Genomic DNA, 19731 nt, shown 5'->3' with positions numbered 1-19731 from the left:
TCTCTTTTTGCAAAAATTTCATTCATAAAATGATAAGTAAAGGTTCAGACGGAACGATGCTGTTCCGATTGTCCCAAGCCCTGAGTCATTAGCGGCTGTCCTAATTAGATGAAGTCCTAGTATCCAGTAAGTATCGATCTATTTCTCGTCGCTTTATTACAGTTCGCCTCCGATTCCTTTTCTACATCATTAGATGGTTCAGTATCTTTTGTTACCACATTTAAATTGGGTTTTCTTTGACTAACAGAAATCAGAATTTTGGCACTAATAAATGTAAAAACGTAAAACAAACATTAACAATCTATCATTAGGTATTGTTTGCGTAGTCAAATGTGCATAAAAGAGTCGAAGTAAACCTGTTCAAGATTGTTTCAGTATTGCATACCCAAATTGGAACCTACTTAAGTACACGTGCCTATACTTTTAATTGCCTACATAATACTGGTACCGTACTGTACAAGTATTACAGCATGCTAATCCGATTCTGATATAAAAGTCTCAGATGTAAAGTTATTGGTATCAGTTGATCAGTGGATTTGAGAACAATAACACATAAAAAAAATGTTCACAAAGGTACAAAATAAAGCGTTTTGTTTATTCAGAATCGTCAATAGCTAAATACTTTTAATATTTGTATTTTACGAAGATTAATAACTATTTTTTAGTCTTAATGTGTGTAATTAATTGCAACTAGCATGTAGCCTAGTTTTAATTGGATTTTTCTTATCAGGTGTTGTGCATCGCCGCTCTGGTAGCCGCAGTGGCCGCCCAGTCCGACCATGGCCACCACGGCCACCACCACGGCTACTCCTCGCAGCACATCTCGCGCCACGACGGCAAACCTAAAAAAGTCACTGTTCAAGTAAAAGACAAACACGGACACGCTCATGAAATTCACGATTACTACGTAAGTAGATAATAATAAATGCTCTAGAGAGTACCAATAAAATATCTTCATTTGTATAAAAAATAGCCTCATCCATTTAAAGAAGACTGTAAATCCCTGTCTAATGAATATTGCTATCATTGTATCAATAATAAAATTTACATCTCTTTCGGTACTTTGCGATCCCAACTTATTCTAGCACCTATTGTACCTCTTTGCTTTGTCCATCAGGCCCACCCTAAGTACGAGTTCGAGTACAAAGTAGAAGACAAGCACACTGGCGACCACAAGACTCAGCACGAGCACCGTGAAGGTGACGACGTGAAGGGCTTCTACTCCCTGCACGAGCCTGATGGCTCTGAAAGGCACGTCGACTACCACAGCGACAAGCACACTGGGTGAGTTCAAAATTTTATGAATGAATGTTTATATGAATGAGACTTAGTTCCTCTTTGAATATTTGAGTTTTACCCCAATATTGAATCTTTTCCTTAGTAAGAGGCATCTGTTTACAAGTGATAAGACTCAAAATAGAAGATTTAATAACTATTTTTCTATTTTCTAACAGGTTCCACGCCACCGTGAAGCACAACACCCACCACCTCGTCCCAGAGCACCACCATCACCACTAAACTAGGACTTAGTTACTGTTAAAATGTTATTTTGTGATACTTTATATTTGTCTAGGAAATAAATATTACTATTTTAATATTTGTGCCATTTGATTTCATTGTACGAGTATACACGATTATAATATACCATGGTGACTGATCACTCTCTTGATGATTTCACAGTCACATAATGAAGTGATCAAGATAAGTGATCATTATTATTCCAAAGTAAGTCCATCACATAACATCATGTACAGTCACGGAATGAAAAGGTTCGTCAGTTTTCAAATTGATTCCTTCAACGAATCGCGAGCACATATTACCTTTTGAATTTATGTTACANGAAATAAATGTTACTATTTTAATATTTGTGCCATTTGATTCCATTGTACGAGTATACACGATTATAATATACCTACCATGGTGACTGATAATTTCACAGTCTCATAATGAAGTGATTAAGTGATCATTATTATTCCAAAGTATATTACATATTACCTAAACATCATGTACGTACCTCATTTTACTTATCATTTATATGATATCAAACCATATTCACATCCTTATCATTATGTGGGGTTTTGATGCTATCAAAGGTTTTGTGATCATAATAATTAAATAATAAAAAAGGAAAACTGGTTAAAAAACATTGCTCATTGCAGTTAAGTTGCAGTTTGCCCTTTTAGTATGAAACTTAATTTTCATATGTTTCGTGTAGGTTTTTATATTAAGATTATTTTTTATCAAAATTATTATCAGCCGCCTGCACCACACAGGCAAAACGATAGGATAGTACCTACCTCAGTTATTTTAAAAAATAATTGGGATAGATTATTAGATAACCTTGATGGGTACAATTAATTTATATTACGATAATGATCAATACGACATAATTTGACCACAAGACGTTTACTTAATCTGGCCTAGTCAATAAGATGTGCATGTATAGTGATATTTTTAGTTTCATGAAATGGCTACAATAATTTCATGAATTGCATTGTCGGCCACATCATGAATAGTGATCAATTTCAATAAGTATCTGGCCATGACATAATATTAGGCTGTTTCATAAATACCAGGTCAATGAATAGGTCAAAGGGTGACCATTCATCATCTTCAAAGGACTATGATACTGAATGTATGAGAACATCGAAACTAATTTAAACTAGGACTGGCACGGGTATCAACATCAAAGGATATCATTCTGCTGGCCAGTTTCCAACATTATACGTTTACCTACTCGTATGTAAGTACTTTAGTCTAGTTTATATGGGAAACTTGTGAAAGACAAGGGCTACTACTATTATGGAAAAGGAAAAGTAAAAAGGTAAAATACCTGTTACAAAAAATTATAAATATACCTACTTATAATAAATCTGTAGAGAGGTCAATTCTGTACATGAAAAATATTTTCAAAATAACTATCAGGGGGTGATTAGTGATCGATACTGATGCCAAAAATGCAATCAGTAAGATTTTTGTCTGTCTGTCTGTCTGTCTGTCCGTCTGTATGTTCCTTATAGAAACAAAAACTGCTCGACGGTTTTTAACGATACTTGGTACAATTATTCAATTCATACTCCTGGGCAGGTTATAGTGTACTTAGGAATTCCCTCAGGAACAGGAATTAGCGGGAAAATCCTTTTGTATGAAAAATCTAAACCGCTTGAGTTAGACGCTTGAAATTTGGCATGTAGGTACCTTAGTAAACTTAAAGCTTAGTTACAACAAGGAATTCCTGAAATTCCCACGGGAACGGGAATTATCGGGAAAATCATTTTGTATGAAAAATCTAAACCGCTTAAGTTAGACGCTTGAAATTTGGCATGCAGATACCTTAGTAAACTTAAAGCTTAGTTACAACAGGATATTGCAAAATTCCCACGGGAACGGGAGTTAGCGGGAAAAAACATTTGTATGAAAAAATCTAAACCGCGTAAGATAGATGAAGGGGGTAAAACGGGATCCACGCGTACGAAGTCGCGGGCGGCCGCTAGTATTTTATATAAAATTCAACTTTTATGCTATAACATAAGCCTAACTTTTACGGTGGCTTTTTCTGTATATTCAATAGACTGTAATTCTACTTACGTTATACCTACCATAAAATCTGATTTTTATCTATACTTATAATAAATCTGTAGAGAGGTAAATTCTGTACATTAAATATATTTTCAAAATAACTATCAGGGGGTGATTAGTGATCGATACTGATGCCAAAAATGCAATCAGTAAAATTTTTGTCTGTCTGTCTGTCTGTATGTTCCTTATAAAAACAAAAACTACTCGACGGATTTTAACGAAACTTGATACAATTATTCTTCATACTCCTGGGCAGGTTATAGTATACTTAGGAATTCCCACGGGAACAGGAAATAGCGGGAAAACCCTTTTGTATGAAAAATCTAAACCGCTTAAGTTAGATGCTTGAAATTTGGCATGTAGGTAGGTACCTTGGTAAACTTAGAGCTTAGTTACAACAAGAAATTCTCGAAATTCCTACGGGAACGGGAATTAGCGGGAAAATCCTTTTGTATGAAAAATCTAAACCGTTTAAGTTAGACGCTTGAAATTTGGCATGCAGGTACCTTAAAAGCTTAGTTACAACAAGAAATTCTATTATTGGGAGCATACGCTGGAAAACTTTCAGCTTTTATAAAATGACGTAGGTCTGGCGTTCACCAGCTCTCTATAGATTTTATCCTTTCTGATTTATCTATACTATCTATACTAATATTATAAATGCGAAAGTAACTCTGTTCTCTCTGTCTGTCTATCTTGCTTTCACGCCTAAACCACTGACCCGATTTACGAGTATATGAAATTTGTTTGATGTATCCCAGTTTGTGAAACAGGGACGCGCGCGATAAAGTTTTTCTGTGAAATTCCACGTGGGCGAAGCCGCGGGCGGAAAGCTAGTACTAAATATTTATTGGTAACTAATCCTTTAATATTTGATTAACTGGCTTAACAACCCTATAATAATTAATGATACTGACTTTAATATACATAGATTAACGTATCATCAAACGTTTTAACGAATGGGCAATGGGTTTAAATGACCATAGTAAGATGAATGCATCAGTGAACTCTGAACAATTCCTAGATCTGACCACAATTAATAATATTATGTTAGAAAATTAAATAAAATGCCTCAAATATAGACAAAGTAGTTAACATTTATTTACTTCACAAACACACAACAAAACGAGAAAAATCAAAACAGAGTATCACAAAATAGCATTTTAACAATGATTTAGTCCTAGTTTAGTGGTGATGATGATGTTCTGGGACGATATGGTGGGTGTTGTGCTTCACGGTGGCGTGGAACCTGTTGGAAAAGAAAAATAAGTAGGTATAATGTAATTGTACCCACATAGGTACATTCTTTCATTTATCAGTATCAACATAAGTTATTTTGTGTTTTAAAACTTTCCATTACCTAAAACTTGGGGACAGTTGCCTCTTACTGTGGCATATTAAATTTCAGATACTACAACTGCTTCACGAATTACGATAAAGAGAGTATAAATAAACTATGCTAAGAGTAGAATATTTTTATAGAAGCTATATTTTATATTTCCTAAGTATAATCAAGTAGCATGAAATTATAATACAGACGATTTTGAACTCACCCAGTGTGCTTGTCGCTATGGTAGTCGACTTTCCTTTCGGAACCATCAGGCTCGTGCAGGGAGTAGAAGCCCTTCACGACGTCTCCATCGCGGTGCTCGTGCTGGGTCTTGTGGTCTCCAGTGTGCTTGTCCTCCACTTTGTACTCGAACTCATATTTAGGGTAGGCCTAGTGGACAAGTGATAGATTGATAGATAAATTAAAATTAAAGCTAAATATTTTCGGGATGACTGTGTTGTGGTTTACACACACAAATTAGTGGCTCCAACTATACACAATTTGTACTCGGGATCGAGCAAACGATTTTTAGCGTCAAGATTTTAAGTATTTTAGGTAACTCAGATGTTAGTGTTTATCATGCCCTTTTTTTATCCACAACGAGGAAGTAGAAACCTTTACAAATAAGAATTATTTATTGATACTCTATGTAAAAGCGTATCTACTTACTTTGTAGTCGTGAATTTCATGCACGTGTCCGTGTTTGTCTTTTACGTGAACAGTGACTTTCTCAGCTTTGCCGTCGTGGCGCGAGATGTGCTGTGAGGAGTAGCCGTGGTGGTGGTGGCCGTGGTCAGACTGAGCGGCCACTAGGACTACAAGAGCGGCGAAACACAGCACCTGATTAAGATTATAATTAGTATTAATTAAAAGTGATGCTGAGTTTCAAATGCTGAAAAATATAGGTTTTACTTGAACTTTACACAAAATTAGACTGAATGATTTGAAATACTTAACGAATCGTTTAATATTTTTACCTTTGAGAACATTTTTATTTTTTGTTGTTATTCTACTCAACTTCAGTAATCAACTGATGTCAATTACTTTTAATTTCCAACTTTTATATCAGCGTGGAGTTTAATGTTGTAATCCTGGCACAATATCGGTATTAAATGTATCAAATCAATGACAATTAAAAGTGTATGTAGTAGAGGTCCCAATTTGGGTATGCAATACTGAAACAATTTTAGACAGGTTTGCTTCAGGTGTTTTACGCTCATTTGGGCACGCAAAAAATTAATGTTTAGTAAATATTTTGGTAGATGGTAGTAATACTGATATAAGCCACATTAGACTGAAGCAAATAAAATAATTAAAAGCTAACAGTGGTTTAAGTAAACATGTATTTTCCTGTAAGAATGTAAGGTAATTAATTTAAGTTCTGATCAGGCATGTAAGCAAATCACAACTATTTACAGCTAAGATGATCAATTCAGCAACTAGGTGTAATATAACAATATCAATATCACATACAAATCCAGAACTAGCTATAAACTATTCGTAGGTACCTACGAGTAGAACATAAAGTAAATNTGAGTCAATGTTCGCTTGTATTTGAGGCCTTGCCAAATAGTATCCTGTAGGTGGGCCATCGTGCGTGTTTTATTTTCGATGTAAACTCGCGGAGATGAACATGAACAGGCCTGCTATTACTCTTAAACTAACTGATGTATCTTAACCGTTATAGTTTTCCTTGAAAGGTCATGAAAAGCAGTATTATTACGAATTTTTCCATATTTTTCAAGCCAACAGTTTAATTTTTAGAGGGGGGGGGGACAACTCTACAAAATTACAGCTCTCTGGTGCCAATAGTTTACAAGCAAAACCTCGGACAGACAGACAGACAGACATATCGAAACTATAAGGGTTCCTTGTCAGGACTACAGAACCCTAAAAAGGAAAACTGGTTAAAAACATTGCTCATTTCAGTTAAGTTGCTGACTGCAGTTTGCCCTTTTAGTAGGTATAAAACTTAATTTTCATAAATGTAATTCGTGTAGGTTTTTTTGTATATTTTATATCTGAATTATTATCAGCCGCCTGCACCACAGAGACAAAACGATAGGAAAGTACCTTAGTTATTTTAAAAAAATATTAGGATAGTACCTTGATGGGTACAATCAATTTATATTACGATAAATGATCAATAAATATATTTTGTCCACAAGACGTTTACTTAATCTGGCATTGTGCATGTATGAATATGTTTTTAGTTTCATGAAATGTCTACAATAATTTCATGAATTGCATTGTCGGCCACATCATGAAGTGATCAATTTCAATAAGTATCTGGCCATGACATAATATTAGGCTGTTTCATAAATACCAGATCAATGAATAGGCCAAAGTGTGACCATTCATAATCTTCAAAGGGCTATGATACTAAATGTATGAGAACATCTAAACTAATTTAAACTAGGACTGGGAGCACGGATATCAACATTAAAAGATATCATTCTGCTGGCCTATTTCCAACATACGTTTACTCGTAAATAGGTACTATGTCTAGTTTATATGGGAAATTTGTGTTAGACAAAGTTTATGCACACCACAAGGTTTCCAAAGGCTAATTATACAGGGTTTATGAAGCACAGATAGGTGAATCAATCAATGCCCCGAACTCTAAAGTAATTATTGGTCTTTAATCATGCAAATTATCGATTGTTATTTATAAATTTGATTAAATAACATGTGATACTTTTACACTGACAGTTGAAACTGCAATCCAACTACGACAAGCAATCTTTTATTATACGACTAGTAGGTACTTCCAACAATTACTACATTTTATATTTTCTGAATAATACTAAATATTTATTAGTAACTCATTCCTTTAATCGTTGATTAATGTGCAAGACGTTGTGTCATCAAACGATTTAACGAATGGCCAATGGGTTTAACCTATTACTTATTCTGTGGTTTAACTGACCATTAGAGATGAAATGCATTAGTGAACACTGAACAATTCCTAGATCTGGTCACAATAATAATAATATATTAGAAAATGAAATCAAATGCCTCAAATATAGAAAAAGTAGTTAACATTTATTTACTACACCAACAACAACAAAACAAGCAAAATCAAAACAGAATATCACAAAATAGCATTTTAACAATGACTAAGTCCTAGTTTAGTGGTGATGATGATGTTCTGGGACGATATGGTGGGTGTTGTGCTTCACGGTGGCGTGGAACCTGTTGGAAAAGAAAAATATGTAGGTACTCACAGACTATCATCATAGGTACATTCTTTCATTTATCAGTATCAACATAAGTTATCTTCTGTTTTAAAACTTTCCATTACCTAAAACTTGAGGACAGTTGTCTCTTACTGTGGCATATTAAATTTTAGATACAACAGATTCACGAATTAAAGACAGTATAAACCATGCTGAGTCTAGATTTTTTTTTTATATTTAGAAGCTATATTACCTAAACACTTGGCGGTCAAGCTGTAGATCCTGGCAACACAGGAGTTGCAGTGGTGGGAATAGTCCCATACGCTATATCAACTAAATTTAATTAAGTAGCATGAAATTATAATACAGAAGATTTTGAACTCACCCAGTGTGCTTGTCGCTGTGGTAGTCGACTTTCCTTTCGGAACCATCAGGCTCGTGCAGGGAGTAGAAGCCCTTCACGTCGTCTCCATCGCGGTGCTCGTGCTGGGTCTTGTGGTCGCCGGTGTGCTTGTCCTCCACTTTGTACTCGAACTCATATTTAGGGTAGGCCTAGTGGACAAGTGATAGATTGATAGATAAATTAAAATTAAAGCTAAATATTTTCGGGATGACTGTGTTGTGGTATACACACACATAAATTAGTGGCTCCAACTATACACAATTTGTACTCCTATTTTATGCTTTGACAGGGATCGAGCAAACGATTTTTAGCGTCAAGATTTTAAGTATTTTAGGTAACTCAGATGTTAGTGTTTATCATGCCCTTTTTTTATCCACAACGAGGAAGTAGAAACCTTTACAAATAAGAATTATTTATTGATACTCTATGTAAAAGCGTATCTACTTACTTTGTAGTCGTGAATTTCATGCACGTGTCCGTGTTTGTCTTTTACGTGAACAGTGACTTTCTCAGCTTTGCCGTCGTGGCGCGAGATATGCTGCGAGGAGTAGCCGTGGTGGTGGTGGCCGTGTTCAGATTGAGCAGCCGCTAGGGCTACAAGAGCGGCGAAACACAGCACCTGATTAAGATTATAATTAGTATTAATTAAAAGTGATGCTGAGTTTCAAATGCTGAAAAATCTAGGTTTCGATCGAACTTTACACAAAATTAGACTGAATGATTTGAAATACTTAACGAATCGTTTAATATTTTTACCTTTGAGAACATTTTCATTTTTTGTTGTGTTATTCTACTCAACTTCAGTAATCAACTGATGTCAATTACTTTTAATTTCCAACTTTTATATCAGCGTGGAGTTTAATGTTGTAATCCTGGCACAATATCAGTATTAAATGTATCAAATCATTGACAATTAAAAGTGTATGTAGTAGAGGTCCCAATTTGGGTATGCAATACTGAAACAATTTTAAACAGGTTTGCTTCAGGTATTTTACGCTCATTTGGGCACGCAAAAAATTAATGTTTAGTAAATATTTTGGTAGATGGTAATAATACTGATATAAGCCACATTAGACTGAAGCAAATAAAATAATTAAAAGCTACCAGTGGTTTAAGTAAACATGTATTTTCCTGTAAGAATGTAAGGTAATTAATTTAAGTTCTGATCAGGCATGTAAGCAAATCACAACTATTTACAGCTAAGATGATCAATTCAGCAACTAGGTGTAATATAACAATATCAATATCACATACAAATCCAGAACTAGCTATAAACTATTCGTAGGTACCTACGAGTAGAACATAAAGTAAATTAAAACTAGTTTAATTTAATTTTTCTTGCACTATTTCAAACACAGCTATGACATGTACTCGTATGTACTTAAATTATTAATAATTAAATTTAATAAAAAATTTTTGGTATTATTTAATTTTCTAACACGGCTGTGAAATCCTACATACAACATTAGAAAACACTTGTTCGAAATTGTTGCAGTGTTGCATTTAATTGGAACTTGTAGTTGGTAGGCACTTTTCAATACAAGTAGCTACGTATCTGTAATACTGCATGTAGTCACAGATTAAAAATAATTTACTAGATTTTAGAACGATAGCACAAGAAAAATATCACTTTTGAAGACCTATCCACAGATATCACACACGTATCGGTTTGATGAAAAAAAAAATAGAACTGAAACACAAAAAAAAACATTTTTTGTATGAACTCATGTTTGGTTTTATTATATCTACCTATTTATTATTTAATTTTGTACTTGCATCGAATAAATACTTTTCTTTCTTTCTTTCTTTTCTTTCAAAATCTTAATGCGGTTCACAGAATACATCTACATTTTTTTTATCCACAACGAGGAAGCTCTTGCCATACCAAATTTTAATAGTATAGCTCTTATAGTTTCGGAAATAAGTGGCTGTAACGAACAGACAGACAGACATGACGAATCTATAAGGGTTCCGTTAACATTGACCCTGTGATTGGTCTTAAAAGTCTTATTGAAATTAGGCCTCTCAAAGTGTCTGCTTATGATTGTAACGAAGCTTGGGATTATATATCTAGTTTAGAGCGTTTTGTAATATGGGCCTTAATCTGTCAATTAACGGTATCACTGAAACCAAAAATAAAATTTTGACCGCAATAAATTGAGCCTTTCGCTACATTTTTTGCATTGCCAAATGTACGTTAAGCAGCTTTTATTTGCCAATCATTTAGATAAACCGAACGAGTTAATTATAAAAGTTGCAAACTTTTTATCAGTTGTATCAGTTAACCACTGGACTTCACAACAATAACAATGTTCTCCAAGGTGATAATTACTCGAATTAAATAAAAAATACCAAATAACTGATTAGACTTTACATTTGAGATTATTTTGACAGTTTTCATACTTGTAAAATAGTACAATCTATAGCTTATTATTCAACAGGTGCTGTGCTTCGCCGCTCTGGTGGCTATAGTAGCCGCCCAGTCCGACCACGGCCACCATGAGCACCACCACGGCTACTCCTCGCAGCACATCTCGCGCCACGATGGCAAAGCTGAGAAAGTCAGCGTTAAAGGACACGATGGACATGAACACCACTATGATTACTATGTGAGTACACGTACATCAACAACTTATCCCGTTCTTAGAAAGCAGATTGCGCAAAATTTCGTTCAAATAATACAGCGATTGGTTCAACTTTGTATTTTAATAAGGTTCTTGTTTTGTCCGCCAGGCCTATCCTAAATACGATTTTGAGTACAAAGTAGAGGACAAGCACACCGGTGACCTCAAGACCCAGCACGAGACCCGCGACGGAGACGTTGTAAAGGGCTACTACTCCCTGCACGAGCCTGATGGTTCCGTCAGAGACGTCCACTACCACAGCGACAAGCACACCGGGTCAGTATTAGCTTCTAGCCTTAGCTACGTTTGTAACTGTAAAAATGTACTTTATGACAATTTTAAAATAATTAATGAAGATAATATTAGTCTCACTAATGGACCATTACTGATTGTAATCGTGCAAATGTTAAACAGCACATAAATTGATAGGTATATCTTTAAAATTATGTAAATTTTTTTTTTCAAGATAAGTTTTGTCTCCTGTCTCACTTATGGGTCATTAGTGATCGCAAACGTGCAAATGATTATCAGCAGATAAAAATATATCTTTAAAATTGTGTTACCTTTAAAAGGTATTTTAATCTTTTCTTTTCTCTTCAGGTTCCACGCCACCGTCAAGCACAACACCCACCACGTCGTCCCAGAACATCACCATCACCACTAAACTAAGACCTAGTCATTATATCGTTATTTTGTGATACTTGTTTTGCCTGCTCGTTTGTTGTGTGTTTGGTTAAGAAATAAATGTTATTTTATATTTACTTTTGGTATTTAATATTATAATCCCTGAAAGCACTTGTTTGTATATATTTAATTTGCTGGGTTGCACCATGTTACTTTAACTTTGAAAAACGTCAAAAATCTGTCAAACTCCATACAAAAAACAACAATTATCGTCATAGTTACTGTCAAAGTTAGGTGGTGCAACTCAGCCTTAGAATTTTTAGTAGAGCAGTTACTGTTAATGATTGTGGATTGTTTTTAAAGAATATTACCAATTTTAATACGATTGCTAAAAATCATCTGCTCTGTCTGTAAATAAAATAATCATCATGGTGATTTAAGTTAGTATTTTAAATAAATAAACATTTTATTCTTAAGTGATTGATTACTTAAATTCAAACATGATGCTGTATTTTATTGTAATGATGATAGTTGCAGTGATGGAATGGCAAAGCTTGTAAATTGGTTAGATCTGAGATGTGAAAAACCCGCAATTATTCGAATAGTATAAAAATATCAAGAAATATTGAGTAGGATGTAAAGGGGAAAACTCCTTTCCAAATTATAAGTCTCTTTTTGGACTCGAAAGAAAAAAGACTTGAAAGAAAGAAAGAAAAAAATGTTTGTTTAGTATTTTAATCAAATCATATCAAATCAACATATTATACAACTTAAAAAAATAAATCAAAACACACGTGATACTGAAAAGGTGGGCCACTTAAGTAGCATAGAGTTGTAGTATTTCAGGAATGCCACGACACTGGTCTTCCGTGGACTATACAATTTCCGACACATATATTAATAGTAGGTATGTTAATAATACGTCATAATCTTAATGTGTGTAGGTTTTGACATTAAGACGCTTCCACTCCTTATGATTTGATGCTGCTGCTTTGAACGTTGCAACTTATGATTCGATGTTCATGTCAAAATCACCTTAATCGTTTAGTGTCCTTAGAACTTAAAGACGACAAACTTGGGCGATACTTGGGCTTTTACTAGTATTTACACGATCCTTGAAAGTAAACCTAATACNAAACAAAATTTGTAGAGAATTTAGTATTCTACAATATTGATTATAAATACAAATAGCAAAAAACCCATAGGATATGAGATATTTCTAAAAAAAGCGCAAAAAACCGATTTTTGTGACCGTTGACCTTGAAATTTAATAGTTGCTTACACCCTACCATATGTAGGTTTTGAGACAACTTTTAGGGTGTCAATATACACGTATTTACAGACTTACAGCTGGGTATCTCCAATTCCGAGGTGAACTTACTATAATGACTGGACTAGGTTCCGTTTACATTGACCCTGTGATTGGTCTTAAAAGTCTTATTGAAATTAGGCCTCTCAAAGTGTCTGCTTATGATTGTAACTAAGCTTGGGATTATAGATCTAGTTTAGAGCGTTTCGTAATATGGGCCTTAATCTGTCATTTAACGGTATCACTGAAACCAAAAATAAAATTTTGACCGCAATAAATTGAACCTTTCGCTACATTTTTTGCATTGCCAAACGTTCGTTAAGCAGCTTTTATTTGCCAATCATTTAGATAAACCGAACGAGTTAATTATAAAAGTCGCGAACTTTTTATCAGTTGTATCAGTTAACCACTGGACTTCACAACAATAACAATGTTCTCCAAGGTGATAAATACTCGAATTAAATGAAAAATACTTAATAACAGATTAAGGTTTACCAGGTAGACCATTTTGAGGCCTTACATAATTAAAAAATAGTACAATTTATAGCTTATTCTTCAACAGGTGCTGTGCTTCGCCGCTCTGGTGGCTATAGTAGCCGCCCAGTCCGACCACGGCCACCATGAGCACCACCACGGCTTCTCCTCGCAGCACATCTCGCGCCACGATGGCAAAGCTGAGAAAGTTAGCGTTAAAGGACACGATGGACATGAACACCACTATGATTACTATGTGAGTACACGTACATCAACAACTTCTCCCGTTCTTAAAAACAGATTGCGCAAAATTTCGTGCAAATAATACAGCGATTGGTTCAACTTTGTATTTTAATAAGGTTCTTGTTTTGTCCGCCAGGCCTATCCTAAATACGATTTTGAGTACAAAGTAGAGGACAAGCACACCGGCGACCTCAAGACCCAGCACGAGACCCGCGATGGAGATGTCGTGAAGGGCTACTACTCCCTGCACGAGCCTGATGGTTCCGTCAGAGACGTCCACTACCACAGCGACAAGCACACTGGGTGAGTATTAGCTTACATTATGAAAATTTTAAAATAATGAAAACATGGCTGTTTTGAAGAAGATAAGTTTAGTCTCCTGTCTCACTAATGGACCATTACTAATTGTAACCGTGCATATGAATCAGCAGATAAAACGATATCTTTTTAATCGTTTTAAAATAACTTTTTATTTTTCTGTCCAGGTTCCACGCCACCGTGAAGCACAACACCCACCACGTCGTCCCAGAGCATCACCATCACCACTGAAACTAAGACCTAGTCATTATATCGTTATTTTGTGATACTTGTTTTGCCTGCTCGTTTGTTGTGTGTTTGGTTAAGAAATAAATGTTATTTTACATTTACTTTTGGTATTTAATTTTATAATCCTTGAAAGCACTTGTTCGTATATATTTAGAATTTTTAGTAGAGCAGTTACTGTTAATGCTTGTGGATTGTTTTTAAGGAAAAAAAAATTGTAATACGATTGCTAAAAATCATCTGCTCTGTCGTGGGGATATTAAGTTAGTATTTTAAATAAATAAACAACTTAAAAAATTAAATCTATACTAATATTAATAAGCTGAAGAGTTTGTTTGTTTAGTTGAACGCGCTAATCTCAAGAACTACTGGTCCGATTTTAAAAATTATTTCAATGTTAGATATCCCACTTATTAAGGAAGGCTATAGGCTATACAACATCACGCTACGATCAATAGGAGCAGAGCAATAATGAAAAATGTTGCGAGAACGGGTTTTCACGCGTACGAAGTCGCGGGCACAGCTAGTTAAAACATACACGTGATACTGAAAACGCGGGCGACTTAAGTAGCATAGAGTAGTAGCATTTCAGGAATGCCACGACCCTGGTCTTCGGTAGACAATACAATTTTCGGCACAAATTAATAGTATTATGTTAATAATACGTCATAATCTTAACCCTTTCAGCGCCAGAATATTTTGATGTTTGTTTATGCTGTATGCCGTACATACATATAAGCAGCTATACGAGATAAATCGTACTTGGCATAGTAGAAACATAAATTCATTCGACTATGCGGACTACGAGTATAGCCGTATGCAAATGGAAAGACAAACGCGATGTTCTAACCATTTCAAATATGCACAATTCTGAAATGATAACTACTAGAAATCGCAGGAATCAACTTAAACTAAAACCTAATAACTGTTGTTGACTACAATAACGGAATGGGAGGAGTAGACCACTCTGACCAAATGATTTCCTATTTAACGTTCAAAATCCCACCTGACCTGTAACAGTAGTGCCAATAAATATTATTTGTGTAAAAAAATCTACGAATATATTCGTAGTCGGCACCATGCCGAAATCCCGTACTACGAGTTATCTCGTAGCTGGCACGCAAAGGATTATAATAATGCAAAACATGTAGGTATAATGGCAAATTTAAAAAGAAATATTAATGTATTAAAGCAGATTCTTTAATTAATAAAGTTACCACAAAAAGAAGAATAATAATAAGCAAAATCTAGCATAAAATACTTTAAGTTATATTCCTATCATATCGTATTATACCGTGGAAATATATAGGACTATAATAGATACTGTAGTTTAATAAATAAGCAAGTTCCAAATTAAAAATCCAATTATAAATTCAAATGGTTTATTCAGTATAAAGCCCTTTTCCAGGGCACTTATTTANCAAGTGTTCAAAGTGTCCTCCGTTCTGATCATCTGATGAAGGCACAGTCTAGCACGGCGAAGCGTAGGTTTTTCGCTTTAGTTTTCACAACACATAAACGTTTTGTCTCACAGTTTCACTAAAACAATCCTTTCATGTAACGCGTTTACACTGTTTATCTCTTCTGCGCATACCAGTCGTTTCAAGTCACTCCAAAAATCCATTGGTGTCAGGTCCGAAGATCGTGGTGGCCAAGCTACTGGACCCCTCGTCCAATCCACTGTTCACCAAACGTATTATTCGCGCACTTGACGTCCTTATTGTGGGGGAGCACCATCCTGCTGGTAGTAGAGCATTTGGTGTAACGCTAAGGGTACGTCATCAAGCATTTCGTCTAAGACGTTTTGCAGACACTCCAAGCACCATTTTGATTAAATTGTTCGTTGTTTGAATACACTTCAGACATTTTTGTATTATTTATAACGTGATTTGTGATTGATGGATTTCTCAGTTTTTTACAAGTGTCAAAAAGACATTTTAAAGACAATAGATTGCATAAATATTAAAAAATACAATAAAAAGTAAAAAAGTCTCCATCGCCATCGCCAACAAGTGATGTGCATGCGTTACGATAATTAGTGGTGTGTTTAACAGATTGTCGATAAAATAAAATACTCAAGATTAAAAAATAATTTTTTCGGTCATTATTTTTTTGCGGTTTTGTGTTCAGTATCAGTAATATAGTAACCTCTGTAAATATGGCAAGAATGCAAAGTAACACCCTGTATTATCATTATCTCTGATAGATTTTTTTTAACATACAACCTGACACTGACTTGCAATCAATGTAAGAAAATTTGAATTTTGCAGTTCCACATTTTTGGGAAGGATCAAATTTGCCTATGAAAATATATCCTATTAAAACACAATTATTATGATAAATTANTAATTAAATTCTGAATTATTAAGAAACCAAAAACCTTACAATAAATTCTAATTTACGAATTATATAAATCTGAATTTCAATCTGTCAGTTAATATGGCGGCTGTGCAATGTTTTGTGTGTGTAGTGTTTAACAAGTTAAATAGTGTACCAATTATACATATTTACCATGGAATATTAATATAAATCAGGTATGTAGATATATATATTCTAACACATGCGTCTTTACATATTTTTCTTTATAAGGAGCAAGGAATACCTATAATTTGTTTCCTGCTTATGAATTACTTAGATTATTAAGTATTTTCTCGAGCAATTTCTATGTAAAATAAAATAACGTGACGTTCTTACACTTTCGTAAGAACAATTTATTTTCGTTGTAAGTTTAAAGCACGTTTGGTTCGTGAAAGGGTGATTACTCTAGAACATGTCATAGAGCGGTTAAAAATTATGTAAGATGAAATGAAAAAAAAAACATACAAATAGGCAAGTCCTACGCACACACACCGGACGATATTAAAACAAGAGAGACCTACTTACTCTACAGTGTGTTTGGGATAGGGCTAGCGATAATTTAAGGCGATGTTGTGATGTCAATTTAATCGACAAAAATGCCCCCATATGTGGACCCACCCCCTACTCTTGGAATGGAGGGGGGCTTAAATTTTTAACTTTATTTTTTATGTGACTCTACATAAAAAAATGTATGTATTTCTTGTGTGCCCGTCAAAACTGACTTGCTCCAAAAATAAATTGAAAATTGGACATCCCGATTACGCTACATTTGAGCCAATCGTGGCACCCTTAGGCCCGAAATCATTTTGTAGCATAAATGACATAAGAATATATTTTAAACAAAACAAAATATATTTTTACGTAGGTATTACATTTCATTTTAAAGTTGTATACCTCTAAAAAAATATAAAATATTAAACGACTTCTTAGTACGGTGTCTAGTTTTCATACATTGTTGACTGAAATCCCCTATAGCAAAGGCTTAAATTAATGATTTTAACGAGAGGTCAAACCGTCCGTCGACGGTCGAAGCAAGTCATATCAGATCTTTCAATTATTTCCTTCAAAGTATTAAAACTGATCTGATGTTACATTTCGAAAAACACGACTTGGACTCCTAGGGTCACATTTTCCTCGCCCGTATTTTGTACATACTTACATAGATATAAAACTCTGCCTCCTTTAATAGTCGTTGTGATATTGGTTACTAATGATTTTGATTACAAATTATTGATTAAAATTATTCATGCAACAGGTTGAAAATTTATTTAGACATAGGTACAGTTACACACATGCTAAAAATAAAATTTGCCGCCCAGTCACTGAACCTTTCGCCAAATTGTCACATTGCAAAATTTCGAAAAGCAGCTTTTTGTTTGCCAATCATTTAGATAAGCCGAATGCAGTTAATTATAAAAGCCGTCTACTTTCAATAATTTGTATCAGTTTACCACTGGGATTGATAAGAATAACAACAATTAAAACGTTTACAAAGGTAATAAGAAATGAATTAAAATTACTATTTGTTTACTTTATAAGTTATGATTGCAACTTGAGCTAGTATTCATTGTATGAGGCGAGGAATATCCGCGAGCATTAGATTCCTATTTTTTTTTGTTCTCCCATATATTTGTTATACCTTACACTTACCAATAATTTCAGGTTCTGTGCCTCGCTGCTCTACTGGCCGCAGTGGCCGCCCAGTCCGACGACGGCCACCACGGCCACCACCACGGCTACTCCTCGCAGCACATCTCGCGCCACGACGGCAAACCAGAGAAAGTCACTGTTGAAGTAAAAGACAAACACGGACATCATGAACTTCACTACGATTACTATGTAAGTACGCTTATCGTTGTAACATCAATGAAGTTAGAATTTTTTTTGGTAAGTTTGCGATGCCGAGTTACTTGTAGCACCAATTTTACCTCTTTGGTTTGTCCACCAGGCCCACCCTAAATACGAGTTCGAGTACAAAGTAGAGGACAAGCACACCGGAGACCTCAAGAGCCAGCACGAGACCCGCGACGGAGACGCCGTGAAGGGCTACTACGCTCTGCACGAGCCTGATGGTTCCGAAAGACACGTCGACTACCACAGCGACAAGCACACTGGGTAAGTTCAAAAATAAACCCAACCCAACATCATATTTTTAAAAGTCCACGCAATCTTATACTTACCGAGTACCAAAATACTAGGTGAACTTCAAACACTGCTTAAAGAAATGCAAATATTTTTAAACGAATACTTATTCTAATCTTTAAATCTAATTATTGTTAACAGGTTCCACGCCACCGTGAAGCACAACACCCACCACATCGTCCCAGAGCACCACCATCACCACTAAAAAATGATATAATTTGTATTAGGTACTTACTAAGATACTGTTTTTGATGTGTTTGTAAATAAATTTTTTATTATTTGTCTACATTTTTGTATCATTTCATATCTGAAAATAACACACTGCTTAGTAAAACATTAGTACACCAACTTAACGAATACATCACTGCACACGATAAGAGACTGATTAAAAATTCATAAGAACCTTAGCTTTGATTGCAATAATGGAAATAGATATAAATAATTAAAGTTTATCATATTACGTTAAAGTTTTTGTTTTGCATCTTGCTCGAAAATAATTAGGAAAAACAATTTCCAAACGTAAAGAACGCTTATTAAAAAAAGTTTCTTGCTGGCCAGACGCGCGGCCAATAAATTTGGTCGTATGCGACCTTCACAATTTAAACAAAACCACAGAATAAGTGATAGTACCTATACAAAACTCTTTGCAAAAAAATACTTCTTATATTAGGGGGAGGCAGGCACAGTGCAACAATACATAATGCCATGCCCTTAAAATAGTCGCACCGCATACCTAGTTAGTAATTTTTATTTTTAATATAAACAGACACTTCAATTTCAACAACCGGAAATTTGAATCGAAAACAAAATTTTTCAATGTATTCAAAATAATTGGGTATTATTTAACTGCAAGTCAAAAAATCATCCTTTTGCATAGGTACTCGGACGCCTTGACACCTTAAGGGCTTAAATTGTTTGCACAC

General features: G+C 34.8%; 3 protein-coding genes across 3 annotated transcripts; 2 read left to right on the top strand and 1 right to left on the bottom strand.

Moving 5' to 3' along the window:
• The first annotated feature begins 561 nt into the window (after nt 1–561).
• On the top strand, nt 562–11795 carry LOC114358535 (histidine-rich glycoprotein-like). The gene is made up of 10 exons (XM_028312521.1): nt 562–573; nt 731–907; nt 1118–1284; nt 1455–1517; nt 5137–5293; nt 8440–8634; nt 10780–10812; nt 10933–11100; nt 11225–11391; nt 11716–11795. The coding sequence occupies exons 1-10, from the start codon at nt 562–564 to the stop codon at nt 11777–11779; spliced, it is 1203 nt and encodes a 400-aa protein (XP_028168322.1). The 3' UTR covers nt 11780–11795.
• LOC114358518 (histidine-rich glycoprotein-like) lies at nt 4765–9289 on the bottom strand. Its single transcript, XM_028312496.1, has 7 exons — nt 9248–9289; nt 8940–9110; nt 8474–8640; nt 8068–8104; nt 5579–5749; nt 5133–5299; nt 4765–4828 (listed from the first exon to the last, which is right to left on the bottom strand). Exons 1-7 carry the CDS (start codon nt 9263–9265, stop codon nt 4765–4767), a joined length of 795 nt encoding a protein of 264 aa, XP_028168297.1. The 5' UTR covers nt 9266–9289.
• Nucleotides 11796–13409: 1614 nt separating the features above from the next.
• On the top strand, nt 13410–19031 carry LOC114358522 (histidine-rich glycoprotein-like). Its single transcript, XM_028312504.1, has 7 exons — nt 13410–13490; nt 13611–13778; nt 13902–14068; nt 14251–14287; nt 18329–18505; nt 18615–18781; nt 18950–19031. The coding sequence occupies exons 1-7, from the start codon at nt 13479–13481 to the stop codon at nt 19011–19013; spliced, it is 792 nt and encodes a 263-aa protein (XP_028168305.1). The 5' UTR covers nt 13410–13478; the 3' UTR covers nt 19014–19031.
• Nucleotides 19032–19731: the final 700 nt, after the last annotated feature.

This window comes from Ostrinia furnacalis, unplaced genomic scaffold (genome assembly GCF_004193835.3).
Source record: "Ostrinia furnacalis isolate ACB-3 unplaced genomic scaffold, ASM419383v2 OfSCF3968, whole genome shotgun sequence".
NCBI classification, from domain to species: domain Eukaryota; kingdom Metazoa; phylum Arthropoda; class Insecta; order Lepidoptera; family Crambidae; genus Ostrinia; species Ostrinia furnacalis.
Note: the sequence above shows the minus strand (reverse complement) of the source record. Positions and strands in the feature narration are given on the sequence as shown.

Coding starts and splice junctions, on each gene's coding strand:
- LOC114358535 (XM_028312521.1), top strand. Junction 1,285..1,454: donor CACAGCGACAAGCACACTGG/GTGAGTTCAAAA, acceptor ATTTTCTAACAG/GTTCCACGCCACCGTGAAGC. Junction 1,518..5,136: donor GAGCACCACCATCACCACTA/AACTAGGACTTA, acceptor GAACTCACCCAG/TGTGCTTGTCGCTATGGTAG.
- LOC114358518 (XM_028312496.1), bottom strand. Junction 8,641..8,939: donor ATGAAATTCACGACTACAAA/GTAAGTAGATAC, acceptor CTTGTCCACTAG/GCCTACCCTAAATATGAGTT. Junction 4,829..5,132: donor CATAGCGACAAGCACACTGG/GTGAGTTCAAAA, acceptor CTTTTCCAACAG/GTTCCACGCCACCGTGAAGC.
- LOC114358522 (XM_028312504.1), top strand. Junction 18,506..18,614: donor AACTTCACTACGATTACTAT/GTAAGTACGCTT, acceptor TTTGTCCACCAG/GCCCACCCTAAATACGAGTT. Junction 18,782..18,949: donor CACAGCGACAAGCACACTGG/GTAAGTTCAAAA, acceptor TATTGTTAACAG/GTTCCACGCCACCGTGAAGC.